Raw genomic sequence first — 15,339 nt, forward strand, 5'->3', positions numbered from 1 at the left:
TTACAGCCCAACACCGTGCAGGACGTTTGGCATTTGCCAGAGAACACCAAGATTGGCAAATTCGCCACTGGCGCCCTGTGCTCTTCACAGATGAAAGCAGGTTCACACTGAGCACATGTGACAGATGTGACAGAGTTTGGAGACGCCGTGGAGAACGTTCTGCTGCCTGCAACATCCTCCAGCATGACCGGTTTGGCGATGGGTCAGTCATGGTGTGGGGTGGCATTTCTTTGTGGGGCCGCACAGCCCTCCATGTGCTCGCCAGAGGTAGCCTGACTGCCATTAGGTATCGAGATGAGATCCTCAGACCCCTTGTGAGACCATATGCTGACACATGCACATTTGTGGCCTGCTGGAGGTCATTTTGCAGGGCGCTGGCAGTGCACCTCCTTGCACAAAGGCGGAGGTAGCGGTCCTGCTGCTGGGTTGTTGCCCTCCTACGGCCTCCTCCACGTCTCCTGATGTACTGGCCTGTCTCCTGGTAGCGCCTGCATGCTCTGGACACTACGCTGACAGACACAGCAAACCTTTTTGCCACAGTTCGCATTGATGTGCCATCCTGGATGAACTGCACTACCTGAGCCACTTGTGTGGGTTGTAGACTCCGTCTCATGCTACCACTAGAGTGAGAGCACCGCCAGCATTCAAAAGTGACCAAAACATCAGCCAGGAAGCATAGGAACTGAGAAGTGGTCTGTGGTCACCACCTGCAGAATCACTCCTGTTTTGGGGGGTGTCTTGCTAATTGCCTATAATTTCCACCTTTTGTCTATTCCATTTGCACAACAGCATGTGAAATTTATTGTCAATCAGTGTTGCTTCCTAAGTGGACAGTTTGATTTCACAGAAGTGTGATTGACTTGGAGTTACATTGTGTTGTTTAAGTGTTCCCTTTATTTTTTTGAGCAGTGTATATTTTTTTATCATTTCTACAGCTGATAAACCAACACTAGCTGTGCGAGTCGAAGGATGGACAGGAGAGATGGTAGAGGGTCTCTCTCTGCAACTAGTCAGTATCCACAACCCGGAGCAGGCAGGATGCTCGAAATGAGATACAGTACATACAGGAAGCAGCTATAGAGGGCTCTATCAGCTCTGCTTACACACACACACACACACACACAAGGCAGGTCTGCCTATAATTCAATGGTTAGTTAGGCATTACTGTTTCTCCATGTGAACACCCTGAAACCACATACTAGGACTAGACAGTGTCAGATAGAGAGCAAAATTATTGTACTAACACACTCTCCCACATGTCATCTGGACAAACAACACCAATAAGCCTTGTAACACACACACACACACACACACACACACACACACACACACACACACACACACACACACACACGAGGGAGACGTTAGCAAAAAGCTTTAAAAAGTAGCTTTAAAAAGTAGCTTTAAGAGCCAAAGCCTCCATGCTTCTTTAAGCCTCCTGACTGTGTATGTTCTTACCACTGTGTACAGTCCTCTTTCTATACCCCTCTCGCTCTCTCGTTCCGGATGGGTGCCACAGGTCTAGGTTCACTCAGACAAGTCGACAGAATGCAGTGGGGTGGATGGATGAAGGCAGGACGGAGAAAGAGAGGGGCTTCCTGAATCTCTCTCTCTCTTAGTGGGTGGTCAGACACCTGCTGCACTGTAGAGGTACTAGTGACTCCCTTGCTCCTGCTCTCTCTATGAAGGTATTAGCTGTGACACACCAGCTCATTCACTGCCACTGATCCCAATTAGAGTTACTGGGGAGAGCGCGATAGAGGGAGGGAGAGATAGAGGGGTGGGGGGGGGGGGCTGGAAACCCAGTGGGGGGCAGTGAGGCACAACGTAGGAGGTCACACACACACACACAACCATTCAACATGCACACAGAGAGAATACATTGCTTCACATATAGAAACAGAGAGCACATCTCTCGTCTATTGGTGTTGCTGTAATAAAGGTCAGGCTGTTCTGAAAGACACATTGATCGGTGTTCCTCACACCTCACTGAACCTAACAGCACACACTGTCACACACTCTCTCTCTCGCTCTACACAGCATGGTTGATAGTGGACTCTATCAAGAGAGAGTTCTGCTGAGTAATGGGACCACACACACTAGATAAAATGGAGGACGGGACACAGAATGACCCGGCACCAGACAGACAGTGTTTTAACTATTTATTACAGTAAACATTTGATTGAAACCAGTCAACAGGTTTAAAGAGAAATAAACAGAGAAGTATAAAACAAAATAATTAAATAGCCTTTAAAATCACCCTGCGGAATATTAAAATATCATAAACCTTTACTTATAAAGATAAGAAACAAGCCTGCTCAGATGAACCAGTCCTTCTCTAACAAGGACCCACCACCATGACAGAGACTGACATTATGACTGTTTATGACACTTATTACAGTGTTAGGAAGTCCTCATGATCACGAGAATGTTATAGATAAATGCGATATGATTTGAAACGTGATCTACATGGCACTGTAGTAACTGGAGGTAATACAACATGATAGAGTAATATGGGAATGAGAAAGAAGGGAGGAGTTGAGTGTTTGAGTGAAGAGTCGAATGTAAGAGTGGCAGTGTTGGTTAGAAACTGTAGCTTAATCTCTCTTCTCCTCTAGTGAATCTAGTCTGTCTGTCTGTCTACTGGTATTGGGCCTCCCACTGGAAAATCAACATGATATAAAAGTAGAGCAACCGACAGAAATCTCTCTTTTTTAAAAGTTTAATTATAAAGTTATTAACAAAAATAACTTGAACAATGTCTCCCATAAAGAATAAAAATGTCCGTAGCTACTCTCAGCACACAGAACCAACTCAGCTACTTGAGAGAGACTAGTACAAAGCTGACTGAAATGTAAAACTAAACCATGTAAATAAATGTAAACAGGACAGCACATACAGCTGAAATACTCACCAAGTATTTATATATCTGTAATGCACAAGTTAAAGTGGTTATTAGATGAGAAAGGAGAACTAGGAGATTAAATGTCCTCTGTTGCCCCCATGTGGTCAGGAATAGTACTACACTCAGTAAAAACCAACACAATACAGTCTGGAATCCTAACTTTGGTCCCTCAACAGATGAGGTTAACGGCAAATTAATTGATATTTATGATCAAATCTTTGGCAAAACAATACAACTTTAAAGATACATCAACTGTAAACATATAGTTAGTGTATACAGTACATATAGTGATGATGTTCATATTGAACAGTGTAATCATGTATAATGCCAGTTCCAGCACATATGGAAACAGAGGGGACCTCTTGACCAATCATATACTCTGTTACTGGCACCTGTTTCGCTCTTCTCTCATATTGAACGGAGGGAGTAAGGCACTGATTGATAGATTGGTGATTGATTGGTGATTGATTGATGGTTAGTCAGATGTTAGTGAGAATATTGCTGGTCACCATGGAGATGGTGAGCGTGCCTGGGAGGTCGTTGTCTTGGTGATTACCCTTGTCCCTCAGGTGGACGGTAACCTGCTGGGGTTCGCCGGGGTCAGAGGTCAAACTGACCTGACCCAGAAAGGAATCCATCAACACGTTGTGGTTATACACCTGGAGGATGAATAAAGTTGTACTGACTTTAATTCAGAGAACAGTTACTTATTGAAACAACCAAATTGTGATGTTCACTCTACTTTAACTCCACCCCCCAGCCCAGTCTCCTCACCTCTATCAGTATAGGCTGGTCAGTTCTCTTCCTGTAAAATAGAGCCTTGGTGTCGAAGGTTGGGCTGCGGGTGTTTTTATAGACCGGAGAACGAACCTTCTCCCCCTCACAACGAATGATCACATATGGGTCTGACGCTGCAACACACACATACAGACTGTCAGTAGGAGAAGAGAGGAGAAGATATGAAAAGGACCAGAGAAGAAAAGGGAACGGACGGAGAAGGGAGAGAAGAAAGGTTTGTATACCTCCATCAGAGTCTTGTCCAGCCAGTCCATCTGCTCGGTGGACATGAATCTGAGTGACCAGGGAAGGGAAGCCACACAGTCCTGACCAACACGTCTGGGCTGGCTGATCTAGGGTTAACTCTCTATGGGGGGAGAGAGAGGGCAAGATAATGAGGAGAGTGCGTGAGTGAGTGAGTGAGTGAGTGAGTGAGTGAGTGAGTATACCTGCAGTCAGCGGGGACGTCAGTGAAAATGCGTAACAAGAGGTCTGCTTCCAGAGCGGGGTCAAAGGTTGTGGGTATGACAACGTAACGACCCTCCTTCAGGGAACAGCGTAGGAACACACACCTGGAGTTGATGTACACACTCCCACACACCTTCTGCTGCCGAGTGTGCATACGGTACTGCCTGTTCAACTCCACCTACACACACACAATCATTTTAATGAACACATTAATAAGACTTTCACACACATTCATTTTAAATGACACATTAATAACACTCTCACACACACTTCTCACCCGGTGTATCTCAAAGCCTATAGCCAGGTTTTCTCCCTTCCCCTCTTTAGGTCTGGCTCTCTTGTCTGTCTGCTGTAGACATACCAGCACCTCATCCTCTGGCTTCTTCACGTTGAACACATACTGCAGCGAGAGATACACACACAGACCAGTCCTATAAATGAATACACACACACGCACACGCCCTCCCCCCATCCCTACCCCTACCTGTGGGTTCTGTATGAAAGTGTGTTTGTTGTTGGTGCAGCCCCCAGCGCGGTTGCTGAGCGGGTTGTCATGGTTCTGCCAGGCACCCTTTAGAGAGCCCTCCTCCCAGGTCTTGTGAAGAGACAGGTAGGAAGTGTTGATCAGACGACACATGATCAAATCACTGAAGTACTGACAGAAGTCATCAAATGTCATCCTGGGTGGGGATTGAGGGGGGGGGGCAGGAAAAGAGAAGTCATCAAGCTTCATCCTATGGCCATCCATTTTCTCAGCCGTGTGGAGGAAAGGTTAGGGGTCATGGCTAGAGGTCATAGGTTAAGGGTTAGAACTCACCAAAATTCTCCATCGTCCTGCACAATCACGCCGATCTTCTCTCTTTCACTCTTACTCACCTTCCCCCACTCCTCTGAGCTGAGAGAGAGAGGAGAGAGGAAAGAGAGAGAAGTTGTTACAGAGAGGTTCTCTACCGCTCAGTGTTTCTCTGAAGGGTGTTCTGTGTGAAATAATGCTACCAGTCCAGAACTGATAGAGTAAGGGACTCAAGGTTCTGAGACATGGACATCAACAGCGGCTCACATGGACAGTTTCCCCTAGACCTTTTGGTGCTGAGATCATTTTTGGAAATTTCCTATGATACAGGATATAAATTAAACAAAGATTCTAAGAGGAATGAACGATCAATCTGTGCTAAAGATCTGTTTCCCGGTTGGCCAACAACACCTCTCTCCACCAGCAGAGGGAGCAGTGAGTCAGGAACCGGTCAATATATACACACACATACACACACCCATCTGGGGGTATTTAAAAAAAACAACGATATATTATTGAAGCTCATTTACTGATTTCTACACATTTTAAAACTGTAAAATTTTATTTGGAGAGCAGAAAAAAAAGCAAAATTTACTCCAGTATTAGCTGGCTGCTACGCACTAGCTCAGTACCAGGATTACAGCTATAGTTTCATGTCAAGTCAAACAGCAGTTACCGAGACAAAGCCATCTACTACAGCGGTCTCCAGTTCTGTGTTGAAAAAAGTCACGCTGTTCCCTGCAAATGCATCGATGTGCTTTCCACAGGGAGGAAGAGGCAAAGCGAGAGGTTTCCCTCTCACAAAAATCTGTCCAATATTACCCCAATGCGTTTCAATGGGCTTATTTTGGACGTAAACTTGTCGCCTGCCTTCCCGCCTTTGGGAAAACAAATCCGATTGTTAGGGCGGAGACATGAGCATTTAGTTAATATATATAGCTCTCTCAAATCAAACTCTATTTGTCACATGCGCCAAATACAACAGGCGTAGACCTTAGTGAAATGCTTACTTACGAGCCCCTAACCAACAGTGCAGTTTCAAAAAAATATGGATAAGAATAAGAGATAAAAGTAACAAGTAATTAAAGAGCAGCAGTAAAAAATAACAATATATACAGGGGGTGCCGGTTAGTTGAGGTAGTATGTACATGTAGGTAGAGTTATTAAAGTGACTATGCATAGATGATAAGAGAGTGGCAGTGGTGTGGAGGGGGGGGGGGGGGGGGGGCAATGCAAATAGTCTGGGTAGCCATTTGACTAGATGTTCAGGAGTCTTATGGCTTGGGGGTAAAAGCTGTTTAGAAGCCTCGTGAACCTAGACTTGGCACTCCGGTACCGCTTGCCGTGCGGTAGCAGAGAGAACAGTCTATGACTAGGGTGGCTGAAGTCTTTTCTTCCTCTGACACCGCCTGGTAAAGAGGTCCTGGATGGCAGGAAACTTGGCCCCAGTGATGTACTGGGCCGTTCCCACTACCCTCTGTAGTGCCTTGCGGTCTGAGGCCAAACAGTTGCCATACCAGGCAGTGATGCAACCAGTCAGGATGGTGCAGCTGTAGAACCTTTTGAGGATCTGAGGACCCATGCCAAATCTTTTCAGTCTCCTGAGGGGGAATAGGTTTTGTCGTGCCCGCTTCACGACTGCCTTGGTGTGCTTGGACCATGTTAGTTTGTTGGTGATGTGGACACCAAGGAACTTACAGCTCTCTGCTCCACTACATCCGCCACCTGCTCCACTGCAGCCCCAACGATGAGAATGTGGGCGTGCTCGGTCCTCTTTTTCCTGTAGTCCACAATTATCTCCTTTGTCTTGATCACGTTGAGGGAGAGGTTGTTGTCCTGGCACCACACGGCCAGGTCTCTGACCTCCTCCCTATAGGCTGTCTCGTTGTTGTCTGTGATCAGGCCTACCACTGTTGTGTCATCGGCAAATTGAATGATGGTGTTGGAGTCGTCCAGTCATGAATGAACAGGGAGTACAGGAGGGGGCTGAGCACAGCGTCTAGATTAACAAGAAGTTAAGCTTTATTTTGATGTATAATACTTGTATTTTTATGAATGTTGAATATTTATATTTCTGTAATTTGAAATTCGCGCTCTGCAATTTCACCGGATGTTGGCCAGGTGGGACGCTACCTGCTCATAAGAAGTTAAACTTACCTGCATTAAAGTCCCCGGTACTAGGAGCCGGGGACCACAAGTTTTCCGCAAGTTTTCTTGTTTGCTTATGGCGGAATACAGCTCATTCAATGCTATCTTAGTGCCAACCTCTGACTGAGGTGGTATGTAAACAGCTACGAAGAATACAGATGAGAACTCTCTCGGTAGGTAGTGTGGTCTACAGCTTATCATGATATACTCAACCTCAGGTGAGCAATAGCCCGAGACTTCCTTAGATATGGTCCACCAGCTGTTACTTACAAAAATACATAGTCCGCCGCCCCTTGTCTTACCAGACGCAGCTGTTCTATCCTGCTGGTACACCGTATAACCAGCCAGCTGTATGTAGATATTGTCGTTCAGCCACGACTCTGTGAAGCATAAGATGTTCCAGTTTTTATGTTCCGGTGGTCATCTTCCCGTAACTCGTCGATTTTATTGTCCAAAGATTGCACATTTGCGAGCAGAATTGAGGGAAGTGGGGGTTTATTCGACCGGCTTCGAATTCTCAGAAGGCAGCCCGCTCTCCTGCCTCTCTTTCTCCGCCTCTCCACGCAGATCACGGGGCTCGGGGCCTGTTCCCGAGGGAGCCGTATATCCTCTGCCTCGGGCTCGTCAGAGTCGTGAAAAAAAGAAAAATAATTCTGCTAGTCCGTGGTGAGTAATCGCAGTCCTGATGTCTAGAAGTTCTTTCAGTCATAAGAGACGGTAGCGGCACCATTATGTACAAAATGAGTAAAAAAATACAACGCAGATAAACAAAAAAAACAATCGGTTGGGGGCACGTAAAATGTCTGCCTTCTGCTCTCCATAAAGCCAGCCAGCCATACAAACCGCGCTCCCTCCCGCTCCCAGGTATCCGCATGGTCCTAAAGTCAGAAGGTTAACGCCACTAAACTGCATTTGCCTTTTAATTCGGGATTTTAATGATTTTCGTAGCCTATTTTAAATTGTTGGTGTTGAGCTAGCTAGGATATGGCGACTGTCATTCCCAATTGACGCCTCTGCAGACACTCTTCTTTCCCACTACCAGGCCAGGTCTTCCTGGTGAAAGAGGTCTTCTGACCTCAATAGGACTTGTTGTATAACTAAAAGGTAAATAACAAACATTTTAAAACCTACCTGTCGCTCCAGGCACCGTTCCACTCTTTCTCTCCCCAGGGGTTTCGGAGACGTATCATTGTGAGTTTGTCGGACTTGAAGTAAGCCATGAGGCCGTGGCCCAGCCGGACCTTTCTAACATCTGTCACAGCGTAAGCATGACCCTTCACCAGACCACAGGCCAGACGAGCCTCCATCTCTGCTGAACTGGCCGCCTGCAGGGAGTGGTGAATGGTCAGGATTCTAGGTGTGTGTGTGTGTGTGTGTGTGTATGTGTGTGTATGTGTGTGTGTGTGTGTGTGTGTATGTGTGTGTGTTATACCCGTATGGAGGCGCTGATGAGGCCTCCTCTGTTGTGGACCTTGAGGACTCTGTCGAACAGCATTGAGCGTTTCTCCTTGTCCGTACTCAACCCTTCCTCCAGCAGGTCCAAGGGCTCCGAGACGCCACCCGTAAAATCCACCAACGCATCCGCTGTGTTGCCACCGTCCAATGCCTCGTAACACCCATACATCCTACACACACACACACACACTCAGCAACACATCCTACACACACACACACACACTCAGCAACACATCCTACACACACACACACACACTCAGCAACACATCCTACACACACACACACTCAGCAACACATCCTACACACACACACACACACACACTCAGCAACACATCCTACACACACACACACACACTCAGCAACACATCCTACACACACACACACTCAGCAACACATCCTACACACACACACACACACTCAGCAACACATCCTACACACACACACACACACTCAGCAACACATCCTACACACACACACACTCAGCAACACATCCTACACACACACACACACACACTCAGCAACACATCCTACACACACACACACACACTCAGCAACACATCCTACACACACACACACACACTCAGCAACACATCCTACACACACACACACTCAGCAACACATCCTACACACACACACACACACTCAGCAACACATCCTACACACACACACACACACACTCAGCAACACATCCTACACACACACACACACACACTCAGCAACACATCCTACACACACACACACACACACTCAGCAACACATCCTACACACACACACACACACTCAGCAACACATCCTACACACACACACACTCAGCAACACATCCTACACACACACACTCAGCAACACATCCTACACACACACACTCAGCAACACATCCTACACACACACACACTCAGCAACACATCCTACACACACACACACTCAGCAACACATCCTACACACACACACACACTCAGCAACACATCCTACACACACACACACACACTCAGCAACACATCCTACACACACACACACACACACTCAGCAACACATCCTACACACACACACACACACACTCAGCAACACATCCTACACACACACACACACACTCAGCAACACATCCTACACACACACACTCAGCAACACATCCTACACACACACACACACACACTCACTCAGCAACACATCCTACACACACACACACACACTCAGCAACACATCCTACACACACACACACACACTCACTCAGCAACACATCCTACACACACACACACACTCACTCAGCAACACATCCTACACACACACACACACACTCAGCAACACATCCTACACACACACACACTCAGCAACACATCCTACACACACACACACTCAGCAACACATCCTACACACACACACACACACACTCAGCAACACATCCTACACACACACACACACACACTCAGCAACACATCCTACACACACACACACACACACACTCAGCAACACATCCTACACACACACACACACACTCAGCAACACATCCTACACACACACACACACACACTCAGCAACACATCCTACACACACACACACACTCAGCAACACATCCTACACACACACACACACTCAGCAACACATCCTACACACACACACACTCAGCAACACATCCTACACACACACACACACACTCAGCAACACATCCTACACACACACACACACACACTCAGCAACACATCCTACACACACACACACTCAGCAACACATCCTACACACACACACACACACACTCAGCAACACATCCTACACACACACACACACACTCAGCAACACATCCTACACACACACACACACACACACACTCAGCAACACATCCTACACACACACACACACACTCAGCAACACATCCTACACACACACACACACACACACTCAGCAACACATCCTACACACACACACACACACTCAGCAACACATCCTACACACACACACACACACACTCACTCAGCAACACATCCTACACACACACACACACACACTCAGCAACACATCCTACACACACACACACACACACTCACTCAGCAACACATCCTACACACACACACACACACTCACTCAGCAACACATCCTACACACACACACACACACACTCAGCAACACATCCTACACACACACACACTCAGCAACACATCCTACACACACACACACACACACACTCAGCAACACGTCCTACACACACACACACACACACTCAGCAACACATCCTACACACACACACACTCAGCAAAAGCAACACATCCTACACACACACACACACACACACACACACACTCAGCAACACATCCTACACACACACACACACTCAGCAAAAGCAACACATCCTACACACACACACACACACACACTCAGCAACACATCCTACACACACACACACACTCAGCAAAAGCAACACATCCTACACAAACACAACAGTCCATCTATAGTACTAACTTGGCGTAGGCCTTCTCCGCCAGAGCGCTCCAGAACTCGTTGCTGTCATTGGAGTGACAATACACCAAGTTGCCATTCGAAGTGGGCAACCGGTCGTCGATGACAACATCCACCCATTCTCCAAAGCGCCAGAAGCGGAAGTGGAAGATTCCGGCGTAAGATCCGGGCTTATCCTCATCCCATTCCTGGTCCTTATGGTCCGGGATCACCTGGGAGGGAGATAAGACGCTCAGAACACGTCACAGCTGCATGGCCTGGCTGGTCTAGAGGTAATGCTGCAGCCTCCAGCACACGTCTTTAGTATGGTCATGGGTTCAAATCCGGCCTACTGCCCTTTGATACAATCTCTCTCTAACTTTCCCCACTACCAGTCTCTCTCACTATCTGCTCAATACAAATCAGATTTTTTTTTTTTTTTTTTTTACAGCTAACTTAAACAAGCAACCACCTAGTGCATCATAACAACCAAACCAAAATGTACACACCACAAGCAGACATTGGTGCACACACACACACACACACACACACACACACACACACACACACACACACACACACACAGCCAGCATTTGGGTATATTAATAACCAGCCCATCCAGTTATGACCAACCAGCTCCCAGAAGCCCTCAGGAAAATCCCTGGTTCCTCTTCTGATGTCATCACTTTCTGTTGCCTAGCGCCACCACACACTCCCTCCTCCCCTCTCCTGTTCTCCATCCCTCCCTCACTGTACATGCCACACAATCAATAGTCCAAACCACAGAACCAACTCAACCATGTTACCCTCTGGGAAAGGGAGGGGAAAGAGATGGCATAAGAGAGAGACAGAGGGAGAGAGGAACAGAGTGAAACTATCTGCAGACACAGACAGACACAAATATCCATCCAGACAGACAGACAGGCAGGCCTCGTTCCCTCCCCAGCAGAGAAAGATGAGCTCTCAGACATGCACAGACCCGGCCCCCTCGTCTGGCTCAGCCATGGAGCTACGCTTTGCAGAGGACACTTCTCTCACTGAGGTAAGACTGTTCACATGGTTGAGATGAGGTTGAGATGTGGTTTAAGATGAGGTTGGTGATTGAAATAGCACAATCGATGGTTCAGTTGGTTGCAAGTTTGATTCTTGCATGGGTCAGATATACTGAGTGTAATGTAATAATGCCTTCACCGTAAGTCACTTTGAAAAAAGTATTTTCAAGTAGACATGCAAAATTCTAAATTGGCTTCTGCTATGTGTAGTAGTTTGGTACTGTCTTAAATATGTGCTTATCTGGGGCCGCCTGAGTGGCGCAGTGGTCTAAGGCACTGCATCGCAGTTGCTAGCTGTGCCACTAGACATTCTGGGTTCGAGTCCCGTCTCTGTTGCAGCCGGCCGCGACCAGGAAACCCATGGGGCGGCGCGCAATTGGCCCAGCGTCGTCTGGGTTAGGGGAGGGTTTGGCCGGCAGGGATTGTCCCATCGCGCTCTAGCGACTCCTGTGGCTGGCCGGGCACAGTGCACGCTGACACGGTTGCCAGGTGCACAGTGTTTGCTCCGACACATTGGTGCGGCTGGCTTCCAGATTAAGAGGGCATTGTGTCAAGCAGTGCGGCTTGGTTGGGTTTCGGGGGACGCATGGCTCTCGACCTTCGCCTCCCCCGAGTCCGTACGGGAGTTGCAGAGATGAGACAAGACTAACTACCAATTGGCTTCCACGAAATTGGGGAGAAGGGGGGAGGGGAAACTAAAACAAAGTAGCCTATTTACTGACAAACACATGGACAGTTTTCAGGAGTCGACTTGTACTGAATGGTATCTGCGTCTGAGTATCCAGTACGTCCAGCATATTATAGTTATACTATTATAAAAGTATTATTATTCCACAATGTGATTCGCAGGTGTGTCCAGTCTCTGCAGCAGAGTGGTCAAAAGTGCAGCTATATTATAGTATTACTATATTATGATTACATTATTAATATAGTTATTATTGTTACTAGGTAATGCAGCTGCGTGTCCAGTCCCTGCAGCGGAGCGGTCAGAAGCGACAGGAGGGGGAGCGGTTGCTCCTCCCCCACGAGGCCGTTTACCGTCTGGACTTCTCCAATCAGAAGCTGGCGTTCATCCACTGGTCGGTGTCTCTGATTGGTCATGGCAGATTGACCGTCACAGGGATCTCCCAGCTCTGGACCCCTGACCTCACACACCTGATGACCCGGCAGCTTCTTGAACCCGTCGGAACATTCTGGCGGAACGCTGGTGACCCGGAGGACACACCCCTCAAGTGTCTGGAGGCGGACATCCAGGAGTTTGGGGAGCGAATCGCGGAGTTGGCAAAGGTCCGCAAGGTCATGTACTTCCTGCTTGCCTTCAAGGAGGGGGCGGAGGCTGACAAGGTCAGCATCTCCGTGGAGTTCAATCAGGCCTGACCTACAAAACTTAAAGGGATACTTCTGGATTTTGGCAATGAGGCCCTCTGGATACCAAAGTGTGTACTTTTCTGTGTCCAGTATGAAGGAATATAGAGGTAGTTTTGCGAGCCAATGCTAACTAGCTTTCGAGCAATGACTGGAAGTCTATGGATAACGCTAGTTAGCACTGGCTTGTGAAACTACATCTAACTTCCTTCATACTGTACACAGAGACATAAAAATCGTAACCACAAGTTCATCCGACTCTGGGGAAGTAGTTATAAAGGGCCTCATTCCCAAAATATCCCTTCCCTCTACTCCTCTAGTCTCCCTCTCTCCATTCTAAGGGAATGCCTTCTACTACAGCCAGTCTAGGTTGGACCAGTCTACACTCCTATCCTTCTCTTTACGCCCCCCGCCCACACACACTGAGTCCCATCTCTCATCTGTGTGTGTGTGTGTGTGTATGTACTTTCTTCCTGAGCATCTATCTATCTATGCATGTCAGTCAACAAGCTGCTAGAAACCATGTTTTGAAGGTGAAGTAGTTACACAGTAGGCTGCAGAATCAAACTATGGATACAGGTAACTGCCAAAATAAAGGAAACACCAACATAAAGGTTTTAATAGGGCGTTGGGTCACCACGAGCCGCCACAACAGCTTCAGTGCACCTTGACATAGATTCTACAAGTGTCTGGTACTATACTGGAGGGATGCGACGCCATTCTTCAACAAGAAATTCCATCATTTGGTGTTTTGTTGATGGTGGTGGAAAACGCTGTCTCAGCCGCTCCAGAATTCATACATGACTAAGTATGATCTTAATTGCTTAATTAACTCAGCAATCACACCTGTGTGGAAGCAGCTGCTCTCAATATACTTTGTATCCCTTATTACCCAAGTGTTTCTTTTATTTTGTCAGTTAGCTGTACATTTATATTGAAAACCTGAATGATATGAATAGCTTGTTCTGATCCTTCTTTATAGGAAATATTAGAGAACCAATGCTGCAATGTAACTCCAACCATATTCACTTTGCATGAAATATCACAACAATATACTGTAAACTGGCCATGTCCTCTACTGCTGTTCAATAAAGAGATGTAGGTACTCTGTCCTGCTGTGTTTGTGTTAATGGTCAGGGCAGGGGACAGATGTAGGTACTCTGTCCTGCTGTGTTTGTGTCACTGGTCAGGGCAGGGGACAGATGTAGGTACTCTGTCCTGCTGTGTTTGTGTTAATGGTCAGGGCAGGGGACAGATGTAGGTACTCTGTCCTGCTGTGTTTGTGTTAATGGTCAGGGCAGGGGACAGATGTAGGTACTCTGTCCTGCTGTGTTTGTGTTAATGGTCAGGGCTGGGGACAGATGTAGGTACTCTGTCCTGCTGTGTTTGTGTCACTGGTCAGGGCAGGGGACAGATGTAGGTACTCTGTCCTGCTGTGTTTGTGTCACTGGTCAGGGCAGGGGACAGATGCAGGTACTCTGTCCTGCTGTGTTTGTGTTAATGGTCAGGGCAGGGGACAGATGTAGGTACTCTGTCCTGCTGTGTTTGTGTTAATGGTCAGGTCAGGGGACAGATGTAGGTACTCTGTCCTGCTGTGTTTGTGTTAATGGTCAGGGCAGGGGACAGATGTAGGTACTCTGTCCTACTGTGTTTGTGTTAATGGTCAGGGCAGGGGACAGATGTAGGTACTCTGTCCTGCTGTGTTTGTGTTAATGGTCAGGGCAGGGGACAGGATAGACATGGCTTAGCCTCAGGCTACAGTAGCTACGGTTGCTGTTCATTCATAGGGAAATCAATACACACACACTTTCCCTCCCTCTCTCTCACACACAAATGGTAGCAGACAGACAGACAGACACACAGAGAGAGACACAGAGAGAGAGAGAGAGAGAGAGAGAGAGAGAGAGAGAGAGAGAGAGAGAGAGAGAGAGAGAGAGAGAGAGAGACAGAGA

The 15,339-nt window shown here is 47.3% G+C and overlaps 2 protein-coding genes across 2 annotated transcripts in view; one reads left to right on the forward strand and one right to left on the reverse strand.

Annotated features, from left to right (window-relative positions):
• Window positions 1-2,145: 2,145 nt before the first annotated feature.
• The window catches only part of LOC129822239 (calpain-5-like), a 32,517-nt gene continuing 19,323 nt past the window's right edge, over window positions 2,146-15,339 (reverse strand). The window contains exons 4-13 of the mRNA XM_055880343.1: window positions 10,995-11,203; window positions 8,524-8,716; window positions 8,223-8,416; window positions 4,968-5,045; window positions 4,635-4,830; window positions 4,428-4,550; window positions 4,132-4,328; window positions 3,928-4,049; window positions 3,680-3,816; window positions 2,146-3,564 (exon numbers count right to left, since the gene is read on the reverse strand). Coding sequence (XP_055736318.1) covers window positions 3,385-3,564; window positions 3,680-3,816; window positions 3,928-4,049; window positions 4,132-4,328; window positions 4,428-4,550; window positions 4,635-4,830; window positions 4,968-5,045; window positions 8,223-8,416; window positions 8,524-8,716; window positions 10,995-11,203 — 1,629 coding nt within the window. The 3' untranslated portion in view covers window positions 2,146-3,384. The remainder of the gene's footprint in view (window positions 3,565-3,679; window positions 3,817-3,927; window positions 4,050-4,131; window positions 4,329-4,427; window positions 4,551-4,634; window positions 4,831-4,967; window positions 5,046-8,222; window positions 8,417-8,523; window positions 8,717-10,994; window positions 11,204-15,339) is intronic.
• On the forward strand, window positions 11,111-14,499 carry LOC129822240 (olfactory marker protein-like). The gene is made up of 2 exons (XM_055880344.1): window positions 11,111-12,012; window positions 12,971-14,499. Exons 1-2 carry the CDS (start codon window positions 11,770-11,772, stop codon window positions 13,397-13,399), a joined length of 672 nt encoding a protein of 223 aa, XP_055736319.1. The 5' UTR covers window positions 11,111-11,769; the 3' UTR covers window positions 13,400-14,499.

The sequence above is a fragment of the Salvelinus fontinalis genome, chromosome 24 (assembly GCF_029448725.1).
Source record: "Salvelinus fontinalis isolate EN_2023a chromosome 24, ASM2944872v1, whole genome shotgun sequence".
Lineage (NCBI taxonomy): Eukaryota > Metazoa > Chordata > Actinopteri > Salmoniformes > Salmonidae > Salvelinus > Salvelinus fontinalis.